Below are 27,548 nucleotides of genomic sequence, written 5' to 3'. Positions count from 1 at the left end.
GTACAATACTGTGCAAAAGTCTTAGGCAGTCAAAGACAATGTTAAGGTATTTATCTTGGTAGTAAGTGTATATTTGCACAGAAAAAGCAACACAATTTAACATCAAAACATAAGAAAATTAACAGTAACACAACAAAACAATATCAGGATTGCTAAATGAACACTGCTTTGGCTCCCAAACCTTTCCTTCAGCCATTCCAAGCATTTGAAAATTAATAAATTGAGCTGGCGGTGAAATTTAACTTAATTAGCCAAATAACTCAATATGGAATTGCTTAGCCAAACAAGATGGGGCAGTGGGGTACAGAGTTAATCATATATTTATAGAGTTAATGACTGCGTTTCAAATCAACTTGTGAAAAGCAGTCACCAATGGAGATGTGTCAGGCACAGGTGGGGTTGGCAATAGTGAAAGAGGGAAAAATTCTACAATGTATTTCAGGTAAAGTGCAAAATCTCAGATAACACAGCACCATCGCTTTCGGTGTTTTCTGAGTGTGGTATCATCAAATGTGGCGTTCCTCTTCACTGATAACAGTCTGACAGGAGATTCATCTTTATTATCTTGCTGTTCTTTAATAGTGAATTACTTTGTGTCAGAGATATAGCGCTACAAACTCCAGGGGTGAGGACGGCGAGATAATGAACATCTATTTACTCTGTCGTCTATAAAAATCTACTTTTATAGCATCATTTTGTAAAGTAAATCCTTGCTGACCTCATTATTCAAACTTAATTGAAAAAAATAGTTGGAATGTATGTTATGCACATATAAAATAGTGATACCATGGGGTAGTTCTCTTTTCCCCTTTTTCACCCATGAGACACACAGACACACGAGAGCCAGCTTTAGAGCCACAGCGCGGGGAGAGCCAACGTCTGGCACCTCTGCAGGCCCTTAAGGGGTGCCGCCCAGGGGGTCGATGGTGGCATCACTGTGTCTGCCCGGGGATGCGAACCAGTGACCTTCCCATCACAAATCCTAACCCGCCCAGCCACACACTCCCTCAAGATTTGGTAATACACTAAATGATGTGAATTTATAACACCTGGACACTTACGATTACGATTGGGCCCCCAAAACTAATTTACTGCTGCAAATCCCTGTAAAGTTCGTGATGAGATCAGGTCGAGAAAGTCAAGTGCATTATGGGTAACTCCTGGTAATGGAGGAAAGGAGTCAGCGTGTACCTCGACCGACATCAGCAGACCGCCCTCACTCGCCTGCAGACCACGGCACTCTGAAAGCTCGGGGAGGAGGCTCACAGCCCCCAGTAAATCACAGCTGCCTTGACGGCATCTCACAGCTCTTTCAGCCGCATTTGGCCCACCTGCACTGTTTGGCCACATTTCATCACATACACTCATCATGCTCATTATTCGCCTGCAGAAACACCGGGTGTCCTCTTAAACCAAAGATAAATGGTGACTCATGTCTGTGCCCAGTTGTGTCCCACCTTTAACCGCGTATCGAAAGCAGATTATGTGGTCAGTACTCTCATCAAACACTACTGTCTGACTTTATAAGGTTTCCACAGCAAGGAAACATCCAAACAAGGCCACACACAATAATCTAATACACACGACACCTTTTCACAGATCAAAATACAGCCGGTCGGACGGAGGTATGTAAAACAGTGAGAGTTAAGGCCAGACGCTGTCATTCTAGGAGACTCTGAAAAACAGCAGAAGCAATAGGTGTACATGAACATGCAAATCCATCCGTGTGACTCAGCAGTGCCACACCTCAGTCAAAACGTCAGTAAAATGTACCCATTCATCGAGATTAGCTTCCTGAAATTAAAGACTGCGATCGATAAATCATTTCACACTAAAAATGGAAGGGGCTTGTGTGGATCCCCACCCGCAGCGGCTGTCTGATGATGTGAAATAACGAACTCTGTAAGTCTCTTCTCAAAGCACGTTACATTCAGACGCGTCCATTATCGAAAGGGCTTGGATTTCACACAGATAAATATTTACATATTCTGTAATATTAATAAGCTGACAGTACATGAACAGTTCATCCTAACTGAATCCTTATATGCTGTATTCCAGATGTCATACTGCTTGAATTTAAGCAAATTACATTTCAACCTAACGATCCAATGGTCACACGGTCATATGTTCTACAAGTTTATAACCATATAGTTCCTAGTAGCTGGGCAGCAAGTTATGGTACATTTCAACAACAAAAAAAACCTTTCCCGGAAGCCCCCCCACCGCGTCCCCCATCTATGGTACTGGATCCGATTCTCAATGTCACCCATCCGCTACATCAGGAGCTGGGTTCTAAACCCATAACAGTTGCATTAATAAAACTGAAGTCCCTTCCTGGATCTGTGCCATGCACAGGACTATATGGCAGTGTGAAGTCTTGCTCCCTCCCTCTCTCCTGAGGCTCAGTAAAATCAGGCTGGACACGTGTCTATGGCAACAGGCGCGCACGGTAAGCAAGCAGAGTCTGAAGGGAAGGACTAGCACAGCAGTGCAGTGCCCCCCCCCCCCCCCCCAACATGCCTCAAGCCTTAAATTTGCTAGTTGGAATGCCTTTTATGAACGCCGACAAGCCAAGCAATTCGGACGAACCCAGCGAAGTGGCCGCAGTCTCTTGGGACAGGGTGGCCTGTCCCCCACTGTCCCCCACTGTGCCCCACTGTTTGCGAGGCTGGTCCTCCTGAGGTCCGATCCAGGAACATCATCACTTTGACCTTAGTTTTTTCATCAAGATCCATGCGGATGCTCAGTGTCGCCTCACTTATCATACTTGAAGCTGGGTCTTTCCATTCCATATGTCCATTTCCATGCATCCAAAGGGATGCTGGACTGATGGGAGGACAGCCACTTGACTTTAGTGTGAGGGTCTTCAATCCTTCTCAAACCAGGGACACCATATTTAAAAACATGATCACCTAAGTGACTAAATACTAAAGGTTGGGAGAGGGGCTTTGATGGTTCTGTAACAGCTCTCCAGGGTAAGACGGGGGGGCGGTCCCCTTGAACATTTTCCAGCTCCAATTAGGGTCCCTCTTGCATCTCACCAGATCATGATACATTTCTGCAGACCCTCTAAGCCACTGCACCGATGCCCAGGGGATGCAAACCCCAGGCTGAAAAACCCCAGCTTTGATGGACCTGTCACTTGGAATAAAATGTGCAAAAATAACAGGTGGAGGAACCGTTCGAAACAGCAGAAAGGAAGGAGAAACTGTCAGGGTATGTCTGTGCGTGTGTGTGTGTGTGAGAGAGAGAGAGAGAGATTATGTTAGTTTTCTCTAACTGTCCACAAAAAGTGATCGCGCTAATGCCATTGTGTTTCCATGCATCTATACTAACGAATGTGCGCCTGTAATGTTGTCGTTCGTTTCGTTTATTGTGTTGGGTTTTTGTATAGGAACATATTTCAGTTGCTGCAGCTGATCCCAAGCAAAACACTGAAACATTCTGACAGTTCCTGCTGTGTAATCCTGCTGCACACCAGACCCCAACCAAAATCACTTCATCTGTTATTCGTAACCACAGCAGAACTGATACGCGTATATCCCATTTAACGGGGACAACAGCAATTTTATTTCCACCCCAACCAATTGTATTCAGTGTGTTTTTAAAGGCAGAGGTTATTAAAGTGCCACAAAAGCTCCATTTACCTCACTGCCCTCTCATTTTGCGGTGGGATGTGTCCATCGTTTGCCCGCCGCTGAATTGATTTGGCCCGAAAAAGCGCAGTGAGTAACTGCCAGACATCAGGGCTGACATAGACGGAGGCAGTTTCCTAAGCTTGTACCAAATCCCCCTTCTGGAAATTTCCACACGTAAAACACTTCGGGCCGCAGGTCACCTGACAGGCCTGGACATTCTGCCCCATCATCCTCGCCGCTACGGTAAAATAGGCCTTAAATGTTACCATGTTGGGCGGGGTGTGTTGGAATGTCCCTACAATCGCCTCTGACTAAATGCATGGACCTCATGCATCTCCATGGGCATTAAACCGGGCATTAAGGCACAGACAGATAGATCTTGGGGGGCACAGTGACGGCTAGTTAGTAAACAAAGCAAGGACTATTTTTCATCTGTCCAAGAATCAGAAGTGACCTAACAGGACATATAACTTCAGTCACATGCAACTTCAGTCACAAATATGGTTCAAAATCTACCTGATCTTTCGTCTAAGGATGTTTTTCAGTTCTAACATTACTGATAAATCTGGCGTATTACCAAGATAATAGTCTCATTAAAGGCCCTAATTTCTTTCCAAAGTATTTCATATATAATTGAATATAAGCGAGAGAGACTGAGAGAGTGTGCATGTGTGTGTGCGCGTGTGAGACGCATGAAAAATATTCCAAAGTACTCTCAAGTTTGAATTATGAAAACAATTTAAGTGGATGGCGCAAATAAAAATGCCTAATCAGATTTCAGAAAGCTGCAGCTGCTGCTCGGAGAATTTGCATTTGTTTTTGTCCTGGAAGCAGACAAAAGTTGAAAAATGTGACTGGTTTGGATGGGGGAATCAGCAGTATGGCTCCTTAATGGAAGCATCCGTTTCAATTTGCCTTTTCCATCACATTAACTTTACCTGCGTCTAATGAAATTGCTTTGTCTCCGTGTTTCATTCTAGAAACTTCTCCAGAGTGCATCACGTAATACTGAGCTCAAACTTTACAAGTCGAGAGGAAAAAAGTATTCAGTTGATCCAGTGCAGTTAAGATCTGAAAATACTGACTATTATCTAACACATCACATGTATCTTAGTGATGTGATAGTGATGTCATAGTTACAGCTGTAATAATAAAAAGGGAGAATCTGTCAAGTCATTTTTTATTCAATGCATTTTACGATATTATGCTAAATTGTCTACCCACATGCGGATTGTGTCACTGGATTCAGAGAGTGCTTGGTGGAACATTCCAGAAGTTGTGGGGCGAGGGGGGTGGGGTAGCTTAGAAGAAAATTAGGGCTTACTCTTGACTGTGGCTGTCCGGGTGCAGTTGTAGAGAATGGCCAGCTCTCCAAACACCTTTCCTGGACCCATGGTGCAAAGCTTCACTCCCTCTTTTGTCACCTCCACCTTCCCATCTAAAAAGAGAAAAACGTATCTTAATATATTACAGTGCAGAAGTACTTATAACAATCTGTACTCAATGGTTCGTTTCTAATAAGTAGCATTAAAAGACCCAGCAAATTTGTCCTCATGCAATATTACTAACACACTAACCTGTTCACCTTTCGATTTGCCTCCACCAGGGCAAATTTACCTTTCATTTGCAAACGAAAATTTGGTTGTGGGCTCGCACGTGCTCTATCACGACTTCATCATCACTTTTTTCCCCAAACATATGATATTAGAAATAAATTCCTCGCACGCCAGAAAACGACTCTCCTTCCGACAGCCGATACCAGGCCCGATCATCTGGTTTGAATGACATTTGGTTATCTGACTTTCTCAAATGCAAATTGACCAGCAGCCCCTAGTATTCACGGGATATATCCTGAAAGGATAGCATTCTCTTCCTTTTCTTTCAAACGCCATCAGAAGGGGTTGGAGCTGTCCGCTTTTGCACAGACTATTACCTAATAAATTCTAGGCATATCACTCTTAATGGAAAAGAAATTACACACATAAGACACTTAATTCCCACCTGTACTTCGACAAAGCCTGGTGGCTTATCGCTTCCTTGGAAAAAAAAATACACCATGGAGATCAGGCATATTTTAATAATAATCTTTTTCAAGTCAGCTTATCAGGATGTACTTCATAAGTTTAAAAGAATCGGTAGGGATCTGAGCAGCAAGTAATCTAAAAAATCCTAAATTCAGAGGCCGGCCAGTAGTCACAGGTCATCGAGAGCTTGCCTGGCTTCTATCTGACAGTCTGTGACGGCTGAACAGGAAGGTATTGTAGGTTGCTGAGGCGCTGTGAGTTATCGCTAACAGCAGGAGGTCTGTGTGGTACCCTGTAGTCATTTTGACTACAGTGATAGCAAAGGAGGACAAAAGTCTGTATAAAATGTACTGGGGGGGTCAACGGATGCCTCACTCCTGTCAAAACCAAAAGATGCGGAAAAAAAAGATGGAGGGCACTTTTGTCATGTATAACCCTCTGACGCTCTATGGTGAGTCGCTTTGCATGTTCTCCATTATTGCTCGGTCTTGGTGATCTTTAGACGTTTGCATCAGCCATAAATTACAGCGCTCACACGTTTGGTCCGAATCCTCGGATTCCGCCTACTTCTGGGCCCGACCAGAAAACAGCGACGTGGAACACGGGAAAGAGAAATTACAGCCGGCAAGAAGCAATTTCTGCAACTCATTACAGACGCGCGGACGCATCTCTCTGAGAGCAGTTGAACACACTTATCTGGGAGATCAGCACGGGATAGAGGTTTGAAGGAATCGACGGAGGAGATGAGTCGGCTTTTCACGGTCACTCAATAGCTGCCTTGACAGACATGATGTACACAGACGAATGACAAGATCCATTTAAAGGCAGATCATGGATTACGCTGTGTCATTGTTAATGGTACCGGAACACTTCTGAACACACAGCCCCTTCTAGAAGTAAAATATATTTCCTTGTTCTCTCTGAGGAAGGACATGATGTCTTCAAAGTGAAATAACTTTTATGAAGCATCAGTTCTATCCGTCGATCCATATTTTGTAATTGTTTGTCCTATTCAAAGTCATTGGGGGTCTGGAGCCTATCCTTGAATTAATTTTTAAATACTGTCTGGGACAGCCATTTCTTTACAGCCTAAATTTAGACATGGCGGAGCGTATATCTGAAAAGCCAATGAAGCAGTTTGCATTATATTAAGTTTTACTGTAAATATTTGCTTACGGCACTGAGCCCGTGTTTGTTTTTCTGCGCAGAATGGATCGCAGACTGCCTTGAACAGCCGTTAATCTGAGTGAAAAATTAGTACATTTACCAGAGGAAGCCCTCAAGGAAAACCAGCAGACAGTGTCAGTTTACCTGTCCTGGAAGGTAGCCCAGAGAATAGATTTACATTTCCTCGCTGTTGTGATTAGTAGGTTTTAAAGATCTGCTTTTCTGCAGGTTGTCAGGGTCTGACAGAAAGGAAGTGTATAATCACGCGGAAGAAGACTACACAGGTCTGGAAGTGTGAACTTGACCAAACATAAAGACTACAACAAGACTCATTCACATGAAGGAAAGCGGCCTGCTTGGGAGGAGAATGATTAAGTGCTTAACAGTTTAAAAAACGCAGGCAAGGCTTGGCAGGAAGATACCAAATACGGACACGGATTGTACAGCAAGACTTGCCTCGGATCATCTTATTAAGCCGATGCATATTTATAGTACAGGAAAAGGAACATCCTTCTGTTTGTGTCTCACGCCTTTTTCCATCACTGAAATGGCTGCACTGCATACCACCAGCAGACCGGAAACTTCTAGAAGTGCAGCAGTCATTTTTGGGGGAGATTTTTTTTTTATATATCGTGGGAGCACATACCATATGTAGGCCTTCTTTATTAAACATAACTAGCATTTCTTATTATTTATGTAAATATATAATATGGTGTTTCACTATATATTCTAAGAATATATATATTTCACTATATATTTTTTACGTAAGCACAAGATAAATCACAATAAATAATGTTTTTCTAAAAATGTTGCATGATATATAATCAATGATCTCTGTGGCAATGATATTGTTTATAGGTTGAGAGCTGATGAAGCAAGTCTTTCCCTGCACTCTGTAGATATCTCTGTAGCTCAAACTGGGTTTTCTGTGAATTTTTTAACAAGACGAATGTCAGCCGGAGCCGTCAACCTCATACCTGTATGTCAAGGATCTAATTTTTTCCTTAGAACACCAGTAGGGGAAACTGACAACTGCAATTCTTTTCTTTTCTCATGGCGAGATACTGCTACTAGTGTTTACAGTCTACTAAACCAGTACATCTAGAGTGAAAGCAAATAATTACCACCATCTGATAATTACCACCATTTTCTTTCCCAAGGGAGGCTATATATTTTTTTTAATTTTTAAAATGCTCCACTAATTAAATTCCGAAAGTAAGCAACACGTAATTATAAAAAGCACGGTGATGCCATAAACTGGAAAATTCTGAAGAACGTTTGCTTATCGAAAGGAAGAATTTAAATGAGGCATTTTTATGCTTTTACAAGACATTCAACTGCCAGGATAAATTGGAACTACTGCGCCATGAGGATAAAATGCTGGAAAAGAGCTTGTCAGAAGGTGGAAATTAAATAACATATTCCAAATTAGGAGAGCATTAACTTAAACAGCAAGGGCGTAGGTTTGTTATCAACATTGATGGGGATCAAACTTGCCCCGAACACCCCACCCCCATAAACACACACCGTACTCCCTCAACATTGGTAAGGAATTGTCCCTACTGTCCATACACAAATCTATACCCTTGTTATACAGAATAATAACTATTAACAATGAATTTGTGTATGTTTATGCTCTACGATAAGTCCGCCATACTTAAAACCAAGTAAAACGTCATAGAACAGTTAAAGTCTGAATATATATACCAGAAATTGTGAGCCGACCAGCATGTAAGATTTGGTTATAAAGGCAAGTAATGGGGTTTGGATGGGGGGGGGGGGTATTCGCTGATACCTGTTAGTCCCATGTGACCGAGAGCCCCCAGCTCTCCCGTGTGCCAGGGCTCCAGGTGCTTCCAGAACGACCCGCAGGTGTCCGTCACTAGGCATGGCGGTGCCCCCGCCTTCCCCCCAGCTGCCCGAGCCTCCGCTTTCATCCCCCTCACTCCTCTCCTTGCGGGCGCCAGGTTTCACCGTTTCCTCACGCCCGCGTTATTTCTCAGCCTCATCTCTCCTCTGCTATTCCACCAGGTAAGCAATTTAAATAACACAATACCTGCGTTACAAACAAATGAATGAGAACAGGCAAGAAAGACCAGTCATTGAAATCAGGGGCAGCATCCATCTCAAACAAACAGTAAGTTTTCTATTCAGCAGCCTGGAACAGTCAGTCAAGCAAACAGCTCATTATGAGATATGATACAGTGCCTTCCCATCCAAGCTGACATGTAAATGTGAGCTATTCCACATCTGATACAGAGATCATTAGGGGTGACATCACTGGGATCCGTGCAACACAACTCTTTGAATTTTTTGTGCCATCGTCATCTGATATCGCTAAAGATGGCATCACTGCAATCTATGATAGAGAGCTCCTTGATCCTTTTTGCTATCTTCATCTGATATCACCAAATATAACATCACTGCAATCAGCGGAGCAGAGCTCTTTGAATGTTTCTGTCATCTTCATCTGATATCACTGAAGATGGTATCTCTGCAATCTTTAAAAGAGAGCTCCATGATCCTTTTTGCGATCACTAAAGATGACATCACTGCAATATGTGCAGCAGAGCTCTTTGAACTTTTGTGCCATCTTCATCTGATATCACTAAAGATGACATCACTGCAATATGTGCAGCAGAGCTCTTTGAACCTTTTTGCCATCTTCACCTGATATCACTAAACATGACATCACTGGAATCTGTGTAACAGAGCTCCTTGATCCTTCCTGCCATCACAATCTGATATCACGCCCTCAAGTCAAATCTGTCATATAAATGGTTCTCACTTCCCAGTCTCATGACTTACTAGCTTGGCAAAGTATCTGTATATATTACCATGATATTGTGCAGATTCAAAATATGAAAGAGATTGAGGATGTGTGTGTCTGACCCCAATATTTGGCTAAATCACTACAGCAGGCTCCCACATGCCATTTACAGAAGCATTGCCAATATACTGTTCATAGAGCACCAGCAGATTTTGCATTCAAGTGAAATCCATCACTGTAAGGTGATATTTACTCACACTAGTCCAAAACATCACTGCATGTCTAACTTCACATTCAATTCATATGTTATGGTACTGGTGCTTAGATAGTTAGATAAATAGGAACAAGCATCGAACATTGTAGTAAAAATGACCTCTATTCTAAGGTTTTCATTCATTTTGTCATTTTATCTCTGATTTCCCCCCCTTTTTGTAAAACACTCACAGGCAATACAGCCAAGCTTTATAGATGACTGGTAATATGGGGAAAATGTGAAAAACATTATCATAATATTCTCAACATTATCATAATATAACAATACATTACTATAAATGGCTACATCATCTGCAGGATAAATCTTGCATAACTCCTACTTTTTCTGTTCCAGAGCAATACAGCCCTTATAAACACGCAAAAGGTGCACACAGTAAATCCTTTAATCCCAGCAGGTATTAGAAATCCAAAGTAAATTTCCAGCAGTATTTCCTCTTGACAAAAATGTGTATTTCTCCCAGAAATGTATTATAGCAAAGTTGGCAAATATCATCTATACTGCTAGATGTTCTAACGTCATTTGAAATGCTTGAAGTATTTTTTATTTTTTTTCCTCAAAAAGGCTTTTTTTTCCTCAAAAAGTATCTGACAGATGCCACCCAACAACTGGCTAGATAAATAAAGTTGGGTATCTAAGAAAAAAATAGAATTATAGGCTAACACCTCCTCTGAGGTACTTCTCCAAGTGGAAAACTGCCCAAGCAAATAGCTCTTTGCCAAAAATGGGTACATTTATTCAGGCTACATTCAACCTCAAACCACAACAAGAACATTCAACAGAGCGACAGGTGAGTCATTGTCCAAGGCAGACCATTTAAAAACAGCTTATGCAAAGCATGCCCCTGCTTTCAGCCTCTTATCAACCTGGCGGGTGTGCAGTATGTATCCTGAGAGGTGTGCAGACAGGCATGTTCTTAATGAGAACAGCATCTCCCATGTCCTACACAGCATGGCCGCCCAACCCCTTGATAGTGACTGACTGGCCGATTATGACGTGTTTCCAGGTCAATCGCAAGATGATTAACGGCTAATGTTTTATTTCATTAGTGGCCAATTAGTCATTTGCGATTGGCACATTGTAACATTAAGGGGGACCACCCCCCAGTCAGCAAAATATACAGAGCCCCCCCCCCATCTTTTCAAAAGCTAGAAATTCCCTTGGTCTAAGATGATATATGATGGTCTTAAAAGGTCATGCCCCAGTTCTTGCTGCTATTTGATGGTTTAGCAGGGTGGGTCACCAGTTGGTCATGCTGGTAAGACCAGTTAAACCAACTAGAATGACCCCTATAAACTAGTATGACCAGCTAAACTAGGGATAGGCAACCCTGATCCTAGAGTACCAGTATCCAGCAGATTCTCCACCCAACTTGGTCTCTGATGAACCACACCTGATCTCTGGCAGATAGTCTCCTCCGGTAAGATAGGAAACCTGCTGGATACCGGCCCTCCAGGATCAGGGTTGCCTACCCCTTAGCTAAACCATCAAACCATCATGCAAAAGCACGCCTTAAGCTGGTCAACCATCACAAACTAGTCAACCATCTTAAGTTGGTCAAACGGGTTTTTTTCAGCAGGGAATGAAAGATGACGCTATACCAGTGAAACATCCATGATGGGATTGTTGTTTTTAACTATCTCTACATTAAAGAAGAGTAATGCCTCAGAATAGTCTAATTCTATCTAAGCAATTTATCTTATTCCTGCAAAGAGATGCATTCAAGGACAGCAAATTACTAGGGAGGAAAAAAACATCTTGATGTGCACGCCATTAATTTACGAAGGATGGTCCCTTACCTCCTCTTCTTTGTTGTTAAGGTACAGTTTTTTGGCACTGAATGATGATTAACTAAATTCACATTCAAACATTGACGATAAATATTAATCAATGTGTTTTTCGTGGTAATTTAACGCCAAAAATGAAGAATGTCCTCTGAAAGAGGAACTAAAACATCAATCTCACGTCAAAATGTAGCCGTTAACCAAGCAATATTTGAAGTAAAATAATGAGAAAAGTAGTTTTTGCGTTGATACGGCATCCATGGATTTTACATTTAGTAATAATACTGAACTGGATCTGCATCCTTGTGAGATGGTATTTACTCTGAACACACAACAATGCGCAGGCAGTTCCAGAAACTGTGTTGAAACCTTTAATATGCATAAATTGGTACTGGCAGAAACCACACTTAGATGGATAGAGAAATCTGGGATGAGTTTCAAACACAAAAACTGAGCGTGGCATAAATTTAAAAAGAATAATTACCCAGGTTCAAAGTTTTTGTTTATAAAGATGACCCAGAGCTGCAGAATTTGGAAGGGGATTAACGTGACATTTAAAATGACACACAATTTAAAACTCTCTTCCTCCATCTCATCGGGAAACTCTGAGAGGAAGCATCGCCCATTCTAATTGGTGAGAATAAAAAGCTCTCGCTTTAATCGCCAGTCTTTATTATCTTGGGCATTTTCTTGTGCTCGGATGGGGTTTGGGGGGGAGGGGTGTCACTCTGAATAATCAGACAGCACGTAATTTGTTTTCATATTCTGGCGGTTCTGATTATACAAACGTGATTGCATAGTACTGTTTTGAATGTCTTCCAAATACACAGAACAACATGCAGTTCAGCAAATTAATCAATTGTATCAGAACTTTACACATATGCCCAAAGCATGACAGCCTTCAAACAAGAAGATAACTACAGTATGAATAATTAGATACATCATATTTGCACACCTTGCACACTTAGATTTCTTACGTCTTTTTTCTTAGTGCACTTTTTTTGCTTGTATCCGTGCTTTTCATGAGCCTTGGCTGTTATTTGCAAATTAATTTAACCTAACTGTCTGTCTGTCTGTCTGTCTGTCTGTCACTAAAGTTTGGAGGGACCATGTGACATTCAAGCATTTCACTTCGTGAAACAAGCGAGTTGCGGTCTTATATATCGCACTGCTGAAGGATCCGAGACACTTATGAAGTGGATACTTAACAAAGGTCAAGGTAGTTAAGGAGCAGAAATATTCTCACTCTCATCTTCCTTGTGGCTTTTTAATCACGATGAAAAGCATCTACCGCACAGCTGTGTGAGCTGTTAAATTGCCCATTCGTGCTCCCACTATGCAGGGACGTGTCAAAACAACGAATCAAAGGTGTGGGGTGTATGGGGGGGGGGGGGGTTGAGGTTCAGTAGTTCAGCATAACTGAGCACAGTTCCCGTCTACACATGGGCACACAGATGCCATTCCATCCAGAGTCCATGTGTTCTCCTGGAACAGTTTCATGGGAGCCGTGAGATCTTTGCAGGCGTGGTTTAGCAGACTCCTGCCACAGACACACACACACACACACACACCGCCAAGAAGAGGCGAAGCAGCCAATTAGCAGGGAACTTCTGAAAGGCCGGCAGGTTGGCAAAGACGGAGAAAACCCTGCCAGCTCGCAGAGCCTTCTGCTATTCCCGACTACAACAAAAATCTCAAAACAACATACTAAATTCATAACATGCGGCGTGTTCCTTTTTTTTCTTCAAGCATCCTATTCATCACTGTCATTTCAACACCACAACGCGGATCTGAACTATTTATATAAAACACAGCAACAAGGCACCATTGTTTCACCTAATGGTGGATACACATTACAGCCAATGATACGAAACGCTCTCGTTCCAGTTAACGACCGTGTCATGTGACTGAGTCGTTCTTTTTTCTCCCTGCAGGTTTTTTTTTTTTTATCATCTACACACTCCCCCCCACCCCCCACCCCCCACCAAAGGAGTTTCTGCCTGACGGCCTAAGAGATGTGAAAGTATGCTTTTCCCTCACTTCCATGCTGAAATCCGCTTTCTCACCAAACGACAGAAAGCGCCTTCTATACTTAAACGCCAGACCTTGGATTCCAAGAGGCTGGAATATTTATAGACAAGTAAACACACGCAAAGAGAATCTTATAGGGAGAATTTCACAGCTCAATGACTGTGGAACAGCACAGATTCTATCAAGACGACCAGCGGCTATTTAACTTAGATGCTGATATTCTGATTATTTTCCCCGCTGGAACTGAATTTATAACAAGTCATTCAGAAGGAAGACTCATCCTCCTGTCTCATTTCTAAAAATCAGAGCTAAACATCCCAATGCTCCAAAAACATTTAGAGCACAGGCTAATGGAGTTTAATAAACCCTGAATGCACGAACAAACTCTCTCAGGCTTCATTTAGTTCCAGGGGCCATTTTGCCGCACATTGATGACTATTGATATTTCCATCACTGAGTCCATCAGCTCATTTCTAGTCCCCCAATCGACAAACTGGAATGAAAACACAGAAGGCAACGGAAAGGCACTGAAGGTAAGAGATCTGCAAACATGGACGTGACGAGTCAGACACACATGCGAGGCGCGTCACAAACGTCCACAAGATAAAACTAACATAGAAGCAATGGTGGGTATTTGTATGCATGGCAATAGAGCTCTTCAAAAACTCTAATGTGACAAAGTCAGCATCCTCCCTAATTGCTTGAATCTTCTGGAGACCTTATCTGTAGCCAAGCTAGGCGATGGACTCTTCAATGCTGCAGTAAAAAGTCATTAATGCCAACTATGATTATGTACAGCGTACTAGCAGAAAAGGCACCATGAAGCACATATGGGTATTGCATACTAATGGAAAGAATAGAATAGAATAGAATAGAATAGAACATCGTTACTGTCATTGTATATCTTCAATGGAACTGTGTGCTTCCCACCAATGCTGCATTATAGATGATAAATAAAATAAAAACCAACTAAATAAAATAAAAAATAAATGTATAGAATATAGTACAGCGAGGCTCATTCCACACCGAGTCTTACAACTGCATCTTCAGGAGACCGTACGTCAGTAACATTACATCACAGTGTTCCTGAGAGTGTTTTACAGTGTTGCTCGAGATCTAGGACCTAACAGGCAAGCCTTCCACAGGAAGTTGCGTCAATTACAGTCGAGTAAACAATATCAGTCGGCAGACCTGCCACCTTGACTCACGAGTTTTGGCGGTTTGCTGTGCCACTCTTCCGTCAGCAGGCCGTCTCGCGACGGAATGACTCATTTGGTTATGCAAATAGTATCTCTTCCGTTCGCTAACGAGAAACGGCAGAGAAACCGGTCCTTGTGTTTTCTTGGCCACTGCTGTCACACGCCTTTTGGTCATCAGCATACTGCCCAGGTGCAGGTAGAACCTGCCTCTTTCATTTTGATTAGCAAAGCCGTTGCACATGCGGATGTGCAAGGAAATGACTAGGCTTGCCGTTCCGGCCGGGAGAGAAAGGGTCCCGTGCCTTAATTCCGAAATTCCAATTACGGCCGACAGTCAACACAATATCAGACCTAATAAAGTGTGATTTCAGGGCCACCAGCCATCCTGCAATAAAGAAAAGTACATGAGAAGTGATATATCACAAACATTATGGATGCAATCTCAACAGAGACCGGGGGTGGTGTTGATTAGGTGGGGGCGTTAGCAAGGCACGACTGCTCTCTCGCTCGCTCGCTCTCTCTCTCTCTCTCTCGCTCGCTCGCTCCTTTTCGCCGAGGCTTCCAGCCTTTGTCCTACATTGCTATGTAAACAAGTTGGTCGAGGCACAGCAGGCCCTCAGTTCGTCTTTCCACCGGCGTTCTGTCACGGTTCCCGGGAACGGGCAGCGCGGCGGGGAGCCTAGTGGCACACCGTGCACCATATCATTGGACGGCACGGCCCAGAGGAGCGCGGCTTGCGGGCCTGTGGCATCCTGGGAAAGCGCATCCTGTCTCTAGGAGCTCTGACAGGCAGGTTCACTGTAGTTTCGGGGTCAACGGAGCGCCTTCGCGCACATGGGAAAGGAGTGAGGCGATTTTAACTGTGCCGGAGCGAATGCTTACACAGTTTAGGAAGAAGCAGGATGACAGAGATCCAGTTCTCTGGGTATGAGTGTGACAGAAACAGGAACACAAATGGTAACTCAATAACGTGAGACACTGAAGACGGCTACCTGAACATTAAAACCAAAAAAGGTCCAAGCTGCTCCCAGCTCCTGAAGATATTTGTAGGGAAAACCTAAATCCTTTATAGAATTATAAAGTATGCACTTTATACATCTACAATTCATTATTCCTTTTCTCAAATTTATGTAATACACCATCACCCAGAACAATGCTCCGAAAAGATTAATAATGTATAACCATCTTCCATTTTAAGCTCAGAAGCTTTTGCAGTAATGAGGTACTTTATAAATTCCCATCCCTGTATAGTTTGGGACCACATACTAATATGGATGTATACAGACAGATAAGGATGTGTTTATTCATTATGTTGCTATGCAACCAAATCCCAGTTAGAGCTACGTTCCGCACTGTAGTTAAGACAGTTTCAGGGATGTTGTGAATAAGTTTAGCACAAGCGCCGTAAAATTCAACATCTTGCAACTAATTGAGAGGGGAGGGGATTGAAAGCTAACAAAATGGTTGTGAGCTGTACTTCAAGGAGATGACTCTAGGTCAATGTTCTAATATATTCCAGATGCAAGACAAATCAGTGAGACATGTATACAATTTTGGAGTCTAATTTTATCACACTGCAAAGACAAATAATAAAAAAAAACAAAAATAAAAACAAAACAGCTTGTACTTATGGGTGGTGATTGCTATAGTTGTAGAGGGAAATAAACGTGCTTCACTAACCTGAATTTTAGAAAAAAAGAGAAAATGAAGACTCTACAGTAAATCCAAGTGTGCCATTCAGAAAACCTTAATTCAGACAACTGCTGTCTAATATTGACATCTTACTCCACTTTATTTGAATGAAAACCACATATTAACACATATGCTTAAATTGCAGTGCAATTTACCAAATTCTTCCCAGCCGTTTCAGGTGTCACACGACAGCCCCTGTGTGAGACAGATTATTCAATCGAGCGTGTCCTCAACCCATATGTGTCAATATTGAAGCAATGCCGTTATTAATTGCCTGCTGCAATATTGATTCACCCCGCGTGCTGATTTTATGATAATTTAAACAAGAACTCCTGTGCTCTCATCCTAAACCAGTGTTATTGATTCAGTACACTGAAATCCTGAGCTGAGAAGCATGTTGCTACTAAAATAAAGTACACAAAAGAAAATGTAAAAATAAAACTCAAATAAAAACACTTGAGTAAATGAGGCAAAGAAAGTATTTTGAATCCCTTCTATTAAGAGATGGTCCCTGCCATTGGAAATTAACACTGCATTTGGCGTCATGTATAAAACATGACAGACAAGCCCAGATTCCTGTAATGTTTCCCCGCTACGGCTAGCAGGAGATCTCCGGGGGGGGGGGGGGGGGGGGCGTTTGTCAGGGCTCGTTTGTCAGGGCTCGTTTGACAAGGTTTAGGAGGAACGGTGGCCGCAGCGAAACGGCTGCCACGCCAGACGACATCCTGAGAGGCAGGCTGGTGACTTCGACTGTCGTCTGTCAGTGGACATCGCAGGGAGCTGTACTGCGGGTTCGACTGTGTGACGTCCAGCAGCTGGGCCACAAACGCGCAACATTCCATAACACGGCGCTGCATCCCTTCATTAGAGACATTTATTTTACATTTATATTGTATTATCCACTTGGCAGCTAAGCTGAGCTTCCCATGAATGCGCGGGTACAAGCGTAAGCAGCATCTACGCTATGTCTTTCAGACCCAGACACTTCTTGATGAAGCTCTTTGGATAATTTGTGGCTCATATCCCTATTAAGACGTTACTCTCACGGTCAGCTCTACCTTTGACCTCCCAAAATTACATCCAGAAAGCTCTCATTCTTCCACACAACAAGGCCTCCCTAGAACTAATGCAGGTTAATGACTGCGAAGCTGCACAGTTTTCTGAAGATATCCCCTTGGAACATAATCGTCGCTGAAGCCTCATGCTATTGATGAAGATGAGATCATTACCTCAGAGTGTGCAGGACTTTTTTATATATTTAATAGGACGTGAGCAGTTTTATATTGAAAAGCATATAGATCCCTATATGTAGGTATTTCAGTCTATTTATTGCCTTACAGGAATATATTTCCCATGGAGCATGCAGCTAGTCGACAACAGAACAGGATGCTCCTGGACAAGAAATGGCAAGGACTCATCAGGTCCCTGTTCATGAAGAGCTCAAAATAGGCCAGCCACCCACGCTGCTTTTAATGGATTCTTATGCAATTGCTTGTTTTAACAGCTCACGAGTTTCCCCATTAATTACAGATAATCGACAGTCTATCTGTAAACGTCATCATCTGACTATGAATGCTTAAGGCACCAAGAAAAAAAAACATGGTGAAAAATGTTTCTTATAAAAGACAAACCTGAACAATTGCCTGAGATTAGCTTTCAGAGATCCTCCCTAACCTACCAGGGTAACTTTGCTTTACCTCAGTAAATGCGCAACCAGCTGCGACACTCACCAAACATCAGTGCTGCAGGAAAATGTGCCAAGATATGTTCTGCTAGTTCGGGTCGGCCTGATAGCAGCAGGTAGCATAAGTTATTCGCAATTCATAACCCAAAGACTTTGCGCTACCTTTGTCCCCAAGGAAGCCCAACTGCAGTACCCTACATTTTTTTTTCAATTCTCCAGAAATACACACAAATAAATATAAATATAATTGTGCAAACTGTTGGCTGGGATAAGAAACTCATATACCTGCACATTAATTAGCACAGCTACATATTTTAGCTTCTGTTAGCTACTACAAGTATTGCTACTTTGCATTCATAAACGATAACTCACTCCTTCCAGGTCTGGAAGCAGGATTTCCCTTGGAGGCGGGAATGCTATGCCCAAGGCCCAGCAGAAGGAATCAGAGCCAAAGAGAAATCTATCTCTCAAGTGAAATACATCAGTAAGATTCAATTGTCCTTCCATTACAGATCAAACGATCTCCTTACTTACCCGTATAGGGTCTCCGCAAACCCCATCATTCTAAAATCCCCCATTCGACTGCTTCGGTGAGTATGCTAAGATAAGACCGTGTGTCTTACTTTGAATGAACCGGCTGCTTGGGAAACAGCCATGGGCTGCCAGGCCTAGGAATCTCAACGTAAGTCAAGTGAGGTCGATGCAAGCCTAGCAGGAGAGCCAGGACAATCTCAGACAATAAGGTGTCAACATTACTGTATTCTTTAGGTGTGTTTCATTTGTTTGTGCACGCAAGTGTGTGATTATTTCTCTTTGGTCAAGTGAGAACCATTCAGTGTTTCTATAAAAGAAGGAAGCTCGCTCCTTTGATGATCATTAAACACCCGCTGATGATTAATGTTTTGCTACAAGAAATGCGGAGCTGAAGAATTACACATGCACTGAAACAAGCCAAAGGGTGCCAGTTCCCTGACTCCCACAGTCCTGCAGACCTCAGCGTTTAACCAGTGTTTGCCTATTGAGCAACCAGCCCATGCTGTGAAAATCAGAGCCACATCATTCTAACACATTCCGCTCCATTACCTAAGCCAGGGTCACGGGCAGCCCCCCACCCAAATGCAGCTTTGAGGACATCCTCATTTAGCCCCAGTGTTCCTCCTGTCAGCATACGCCTTTGAATTGTGACATTCAATTCAACTGTGAAAGAGTCTCACAATCTAATCAAGGGAGTGGAAATTTCCTGCGCTGCATTGTTAGTTTCACTGTTCATAATAAAACAGCATATAATCTATTGCTGAATACAATGCTGCTTGCAAAGAAAATGAAAACTGCTCAACATTGTTTACCACAAATTCATTGTATAATTCAATGGATGTTTTAACAGTTAATCGAGGTCTGTAAACGATATTTGTTATGTCTGGAGATAACGTCCAAAAGATTCAGAATGCTCTTCGTGGCAGAGATAAGCTGGAGTGTTCACCTCTGTTGTCCACTGGAGTTTATTGTCTTTCAGAGACAAAGTGTACATCCATCTCAGGCATGGTTGACATTGACCGCTACTGAATCCAACCAAGAATGCCACACATTTCCAAAATCCTTCTAAGGCTTTACACATTCCTGTTTGCGCTGCGTAAATCATGTACTGTAAGTCAAGTGGGCTTTACCATCATGGCAAACATAGACAGGTATACAGTGACATGACATAAATTCTAACACATGACATAAATTTCTCTCTAGATCAGGGTTCAAGATATAACAGCAAGTGACAGGGGGAGGGTTTTTCCACAACAGTGTAAAGTGCAAAAAATCACAGGAGAATGCAAAACACAAAAATTGGCTTGAGCCAAAGGCACCTTCCATAACAGGAACACAGATACACATACACACCCAACACATTAGTGCAAAAAAACAACCTCACAGAAATCCCTACTCATTCTGAAATCTCACAAAAACCTCACAGAAATCCCTACTCATTCTGGACTGGCCCTGGTCACTATTTTTATTTATCTGTTCATTATTAATTTAAGCCACTATATTCGTTCCACCCCATTACATCTTACTTCTTTTTGTATATTCACATTGCACAGTATATATAAACAGCGGTGGATAGTTCAGAACCAGAAAGTAAAAAATCCAGACCAGGATTTTGTTTCAACCAACCAACAGAGTACTCTGTGACTGTGATTATTTATGCTCAAAAGGTTGATTGAAAGAAAATCCTGGTCTGGATTTTTACTTTCCGGACCTGAACTACCCACCTCTGTATATAAGTTCTTGTGTCCAGACCCCCAATATTTGCAATGTCCTGTGTTTTGTTAAATGTTATGAAAAGCCCTCCCCTGTCACTGCTGTTGTAAGTTGCACCATGGTTCAGCTGAAAGGCTATTTCATGCTACTGTATTCCTGCCTATGGACACTGTGACAATAAAGCCCACTTGACTAGACTTGACTTCTTAACTTCAAACCAGCAATTTGGCCAACTGTGCTTCACAGTGAATCACACACTCAGGAAGCTCCTCTGTTTGCTGCAGTTGCTGCACAGGCCACTCCTCTGTGCCTGTCCTCATCTCTCCGTGATCAGGAGGAAAGGCTTCCCTTTGCACAAGCCCCCATAATGCCATGACATTTAAATTGCTCATTTTCAGATGGAAAAATGAGTCAGAAGACGTTTTACAGCATATTCTGAAAACATTCATTATGCTTCATCAGAGGAACACAAGTGTCTCCTCACGCATGCAAAATACACACACCAAAACATAGCAAATGACACCTCATCCCTACGTTTGTTTAAAAGCTCTTGTTTGGCATGCCCATATTTTTAAATATCTATATAAATTATTAATCTTAGAAATTTACAGCTATTGCGTTACCTGATCATTTTTAAATGCTATGGATTGCAGCATGCTTTCCTCATTCAGAGCTTTAGCAACGAGCTTGACTGAGCTGCGCTTCTGCTTTAGCGCGTTTGTTAGTGTCACTGTGCAGAGAAATGTCTTCATTTTCCCCAGGAAACTGTTTTTCTTACAATATTATTGGTCTAGTTTCATCCAAAAGTTCCAAAAAATATAAGCGAGTGAAATAAGTAAAATGCATCCGTAATAACGGAAACACCTACATGTGGCGTTATAATACCGATGATGAGGTTCAGCCAGACGTACCTTCCATAACGTACACCAACGACCCCACGTCACCTTCCTTGATGATACAGCTGTCTTTGCCATATTCAACCGGATACATGCAATCCACAATTTCCTGGATTTGCGAAAGCTCGAGGTTCTTCATGAAGTCATTGTCCAGAATAGCTTCCTTGATTAAGTCCTTAGACCTGTAAAATGAGTAATAAAAAGGTCATTTAGAGCATAATGTGGTATATTCCTTTAATCATTACATGCTGTATATTCTCCTCAATATGTCACTATTCAACTACGAATTTTCTCACTTACTAACGGAAAGAGCAGTATAGCCTATTTACATTTACATTTGTCATTTACTTTTATTTAACCGATGCTTTTGTCCAAAGCGACATACAAACAGCACATTACAAACATATATGCTGTTGAGGAGTTGACTAGACGTAAGAGCCGCAAGGCTGAGTTTCCAAAGAACGCCCAGCTACAAATGTAACCAGTATTGGAGCAGGAGCTACACAATATCTTCCAAACAAAGCAAGAACTTAATAAGACGATTCAAGTGCAACAGGAAGGACATTCAGGGAACACAGAAAAACAATCAGACTAATAGAGTAATTCCAGAAACAGATGGATCTTGAAGTGCTTCTATACATTACTATTTCTATATATTCTATATCTATATATTCTATATCTTTTTAGTTAGTCCTGTCTGTCTATCCATGCATCTTTTAATGGCTTTTCCTGTTCATGGTCACAAGTCCACCAATCTTACAACCACTTTTAGTTGTTCTCAGTTTGAAAAAACATTGTGTTAAAATTGGCATATGAAGCATATGACTCGGTACATAGAAGTGCATGAGGTCCCCAAAAACTCAAAAAAAACTTTTGAATCATTGTTTGTCTTGTTGATTTAATACAATGATAACTGCTCATTTTTATGAAGGGTTCAAGTTATTCTTATGCTGGAAATATATGTATTACATACAAGCATATTCTGATTATCAGTAATACTTGGGTAACAGCAGGAGAGTGACACCAACTGAACAATGGTGCCTTATCCTCAGAACAATCTCACATGACAGCTTTTAATAGAATTTACATGGAAGGAAGTCTACAAACCAGACTGAAACCTACAATACATGAGAATACAGGAGAAAAAATAAATTAGTGTTGTTTCTCTGCATTGTCAGTACATTTTATCTTTGCAAAAGCCATTTGCGATTTGGGGGAGCCAGATACAGTAAGCCGCTTTCACAGGAAAGCCCATTGCGCAGCTATCGGTGAGGCTTCACTAGTACATACTAGTACACTAGTACATAAACGACCAAAGGTTGAAGCTCTACTTGACTTTTTGCAATTATTGGGTTCCATCTATAATATAAAAAGATGCACTTGAGCCATTTGAGAAATGGCATAATGGCTATATTCCAACATAAAAAAAGATGTTTCCTTAGCGACACAGTGGCTTAAAGTGGAACATCTGCAGTTCTGAAACCCAGTGGTAATGCAGGGGATATTGAAGCCCATCAGAGATTAGAGAACAGCTCGATTATAGCGGCAGAGCATTAACTCTGCCCCACTGGCGGATGAAGACACATGAATGATGACACTGAATGAGGCTGTCTGATTTTCGCCGAGAAAAAGCAAACTCATGTGTTGTGAACGGACGGGAAGCAGCGGTATTTCTGAGCTTATTTATCCCCAGGACTGCAGTGTTTAATCCTCACAACCAAACTCCGACACAGTTTTCTTCAACAATTGCTTAAATAGATAAGTGCTTAAATACATTGGGCACATGTATACCATTGAGAGAGGAAAGAGTGATTTTAAGCAGGGGATTTAAGGGAAGTTATTCCGAAGGAATCCTGACAATATAAGTCGAACGTGAACTAAAACGTAAAAGCAAAAGCCTTTCTGAACAAGCTAACCTGGGTGACCTGGGTAGGTGACTCCAAACCACGCAACCACAACCCTCCTGACTAACTGGCACTCGCAAATGTCTCAAAGTACTTTTCTGGGATTATTGCCGAGGGCAGCGACTGACATAGTGTGTTTGACATAGTGGAGAGTGCCAGGACAAGTTCCAGGAAGGTCCTGCTATGTTAACCTTCAGCAAAGGCTCATAACCTGAAATGATTCAGGAAAGACCCAGCTTGGAGAAGGAAGCATCGAAATCTTCACTTCCTTGTCTAATATTGTGAAATAATAAAGAGAACAAGTGTTCAAAAAATAATGGGGGGCAAAATAATATCGTGAAGTATCAAATTTATAATTCATACCATAATGTTGATAACATATTCTTCCTTATCTGGTCTGAATATGACAGACCAGAAGTTCAACGCTATTGACAAAAAGTTCGGTGAGACTGAAACTTTTAAAATTATTATTTTTTTAAATTGACCTAGTTTATATATTTCACGACAGATTACTTTAGGAGGAGGCCAGTTGACCAAAAAAAAAGTCTATTAGCAGGTCCTGCAGTCTATCTCCTGACACATCCCTCAGCTCTGGGTTGCCTCACAGCATCCGCGGAAGTAAACGAAGAAAAGTGACAGCCGCCGCGGTCTCGCGGGAATTCCGTATGTTTGGCCACGTCGCCCTCGGAGACGAGCGCGGCGCGGCGCGGCGCGCGTCCCCCAGCCGCGCGCCGCCCATCCGCTCTTAACGCGCTTACGTCGCTATAGAGCTTCGCCATTGTCCGAGCTTATCTTGCTATCGCTCGTGTGCCAGTGCACAGATGCCTCTTGAAACACGTGACACATTGCTGGAGGCTGGATCGAATTAAATATGAATAAAAATAAAATTTAATTAAAAGACCAAGGAGAACTAACACACTTATAAAAGAAAAAAACGTTAACAGTCACAGCTGGGAGGTGGGAGACACTCCAAGTTTCTGATTCTAAAATCATTTTAATTTTTATATATCGTACAGTCAGCACATAAAACTAAAAAATAGCATCTAAAACCATCTGATAGACCTTGTTTCCTCACAGTGATAAAAAGGTGAATTGTTTTGTTTTGTATAGACTATGTGACAGATATTGTTCAAAATTCTTAACTGAACAAAAAAAAATGCTAATAAAACGAACCTTTCCAGAGACAACAAAAAATATTTGTTTTTCTTCAAGCGACATCCACCAGCAGATGCGCATAAATCAAAAAATCATTTTGGGACAGTTACCATGGAGACAGCCAAAGTTATCACATGTAAGCTACATGATTATAAGCATGATTTTCTCAGCAAGTAGATGACTTTTTCCCTAAGATAAACACATCATAATTGATAGTGTATAAATTTTACCATTAACGTAGTAATTTCCCTAGCAGCTATTGCAGATCTCTGTGGTCAGATGGCTTTTTGGGAGAAATGATAATGGCGATGATTTTACAATACTGTAGGCCATAATTTATTTGGTAAACAGTCAAGCAATGAAATTATTCTGCTAGTAGTTTTCTAGAAGACTTTTTCCACATGTAGTCGTTCTTTGTTCACAACCTTGAATAATAATAATAATAGTAATAATAATAAATAATAGTAATTATAATAACAATCTTAATAACTCTTTTATTTGCCATTTGCACAAGAACATTGGAGTTCTCTTTGCCTGTCCCATCCTGGGGGGGTCACGGCACAGGGTCAGCCAACATGCGGCACCACTGGAGCTGGGGGTTCAGGACCTTCCTGAAGGGCCCCCCCCCCCGAAATGTGACTATGCCGCCGAGGCCGGGGCTCCTTTTTCAAGGAAGGCTACAAAGACCTACAGGATATCCCACGGTATCACTGTGAAGTTTTATATATATTCTGCTACAAGGAGTAAAAACAAGGGAATGAGGAAATGTGGATGTTCCCGTTCTTTATTTAGCTTGGACTGAGAGAGAGAGGAAAACAGAGAGCTCCATTCTACAGCTGGGTCTTAAGTGGGATATTCCACTCAAAATGAATGTCAGTGATGGGGGGGAGGGGGGGCGCATTTTCCACACTGGAATGGGGCCACAGTTCATCTCTAGACCAGAGCAGCTATGCTGACATACTTTATCATGTGTTTTGTTCTATTTTCCCACAAACGTAAAAATGCATTGCTATACAAGTAGTAAAAGGAAACGTGTTTGTGGGTCAAATCAACATCTGAACTGCATGCACACATTTAACCGTAGCTCATCATATATACAGGTAGGAAAACCCTTGAAGGAAAATACTTAATTAGCAGTCATTATTTTTATTATTCATTTCTATTTACTTGCAGGACAAGTAGTCTTTGATCTAAATTCTAATCGCAACAAAGAAACAATCGCCTTTACAACATCCATCAGCAATCACTCTGAAAAATACCATGTATATACTGTAGCTGTTTAATACATCCCTACACAGAAACTCCTTGTGATTTAGTCCTGGGAATAAAATCCGCATGCAGCAGCTAACAAGAGGCATCAATCCCATGATTCTCAGCTGAAATGGACAGATAGACAGATACACAAACGTAATGCAAATGCACTGAGCACAATAAAATGGACTTCCCTTATCAGCCCTGCAAAAGACTAATTTCCAACAAGCTTAATGGGACTTAAACTGAGTATAATACTGTTATTGTCTCAGAAATTACCAGACCCCTGCAGTGAGATCTACAGAGGAACCAATCATGCCAATCAATAAATTTTTTTCTCCACCTAAAGATGCTTTTTTTATCAATTACTGAATGTTATTAATAACTGCATTGACATACATCACGTACAAGAGAGGAAAAAATATATACCAGCGGGAGACACTAGGCCGAATACCCGCATTCCTGTGTGTCTCAGGAATGATGTTTACATCACCATGGTAACAAGGGCAGTCTGGTAGCAAGTGAAACAAGCATCATCCTCTTCCAGACCACAATGAACCTTATGTACCCAACAGGTCATACAATCAAGGAAAGGTTACAGGAGAATACAGACTACCAATCAATATAGTTTGTGAGAAATTGATTATGACTATTGCCACTTGGAAAAAGCAACAAGGACATTCAGAAAAACAGATGCAGGTCATTGGACTCTTTTTGTTTATTAGATATAAAGAATCATTGGTGGGGAGACCTAGCAGATAAGTAGCTGTACAGAAGTCGTCTTTGCCGACTTAAGCCAACACAAGACGCAGTTCCAGACCTGTGATCGGGCGAACTGAAAACGTACGACTGGCTTTTTACTTGCTCGAACTGTCTGGAAGGCATTTCTGAGAACTTACCATGTGTTGCTTGCCCAGACAGGGGAGAGAGATTCACTGGAACACACTGGAAACAGCATCTGACCACAAAGGCCACCCGCTCCAGTTGTGTTTATGGTACGACATTAGGCCTGCCTGCAGACATCACCTCCTAGCCTCATAAAAGCTTCACTTTTTACAATTTGTATCCCCTTCCCCCCTATCCCTTTATAAAAGAAGATTTTTTGTCTGTCAAGCCTGAGAAGTAAACACAGGCATATTCCCTTAAAAGGACAAAATATGCTCCTTTAAGAAGTGACCCAATGGATATGTTCCACAACGACATTATTAAAAAGCCTATAGTGCTGCGATCATCGATCGGTCAGGCTGTGCACTCTGAGACAATAAGCAATCTAAACCCAGTGTAATCAGCATGTCACCGGGGCAGGTATCTGTGGAATATCGGTAAAGGACTGGCAATAAAAGGAGATGGAACCTGTTGTAGCTGCCATTCCTTCTTAAATACTCCTATTGAGTCAGCAATTCACAGGTATCATGCCTTGAGGGACAAAGGACTCGAGGGCAGGCGTGTTGGCAAAACAGAAAAGGGTTTTATTGAAGTAAATGAACAGGGACAGTAAGCTAACAGGATTGCGAGCAATCGGATAGGAGGACTAGAAATTAGGATGGGCACAGGCAATAGGAAGGTACGACGTCAATGACTGGACTGGGGAACATAGGACTGGGAAGCACGTATATACAAGACTATCGAGGGAGCGAACAAGAGACAGCTGGGAGTCATTAACACGGAGGTTGGGAACGAGGAAAAATAAACAAGTAACAGGCACGGCTTGTTAGAGTCACGCTGGGGAAGGGACAGGAGGGTCAGGTGGATAGGGTGGGCAGGATGTAACAACAGGGAGACATTCCGGAACCTTCTAGCAAACTGAGCTGGTCCACACTTACAAGCCCTGTGGA

The 27,548-nt window shown here is 42.0% G+C and overlaps 1 protein-coding gene across 2 annotated transcripts in view; it reads right to left on the bottom strand.

The window, feature by feature from the left end:
• prkg1b (protein kinase cGMP-dependent 1b) overlaps positions 1–27,548 on the bottom strand; it is a 101,547-nt gene that overhangs the window by 63,789 nt on the left and 10,210 nt on the right. For both annotated transcript variants that reach the window (XM_023830889.2, XM_023830888.2), the window contains exons 2-3: positions 21,419–21,585; positions 4,963–5,076 (exon numbers count right to left, since the gene is read on the bottom strand). In XM_023830889.2, coding sequence (XP_023686657.1) covers positions 4,963–5,076; positions 21,419–21,585 — 281 coding nt within the window. The remainder of the gene's footprint in view (positions 1–4,962; positions 5,077–21,418; positions 21,586–27,548) is intronic.

The sequence above is a fragment of the Paramormyrops kingsleyae genome, chromosome 20 (genome assembly GCF_048594095.1).
Source record: "Paramormyrops kingsleyae isolate MSU_618 chromosome 20, PKINGS_0.4, whole genome shotgun sequence".
NCBI lineage: Eukaryota > Metazoa > Chordata > Actinopteri > Osteoglossiformes > Mormyridae > Paramormyrops > Paramormyrops kingsleyae.
Note: the sequence above shows the minus strand (reverse complement) of the source record. Positions and strands in the feature narration are given on the sequence as shown.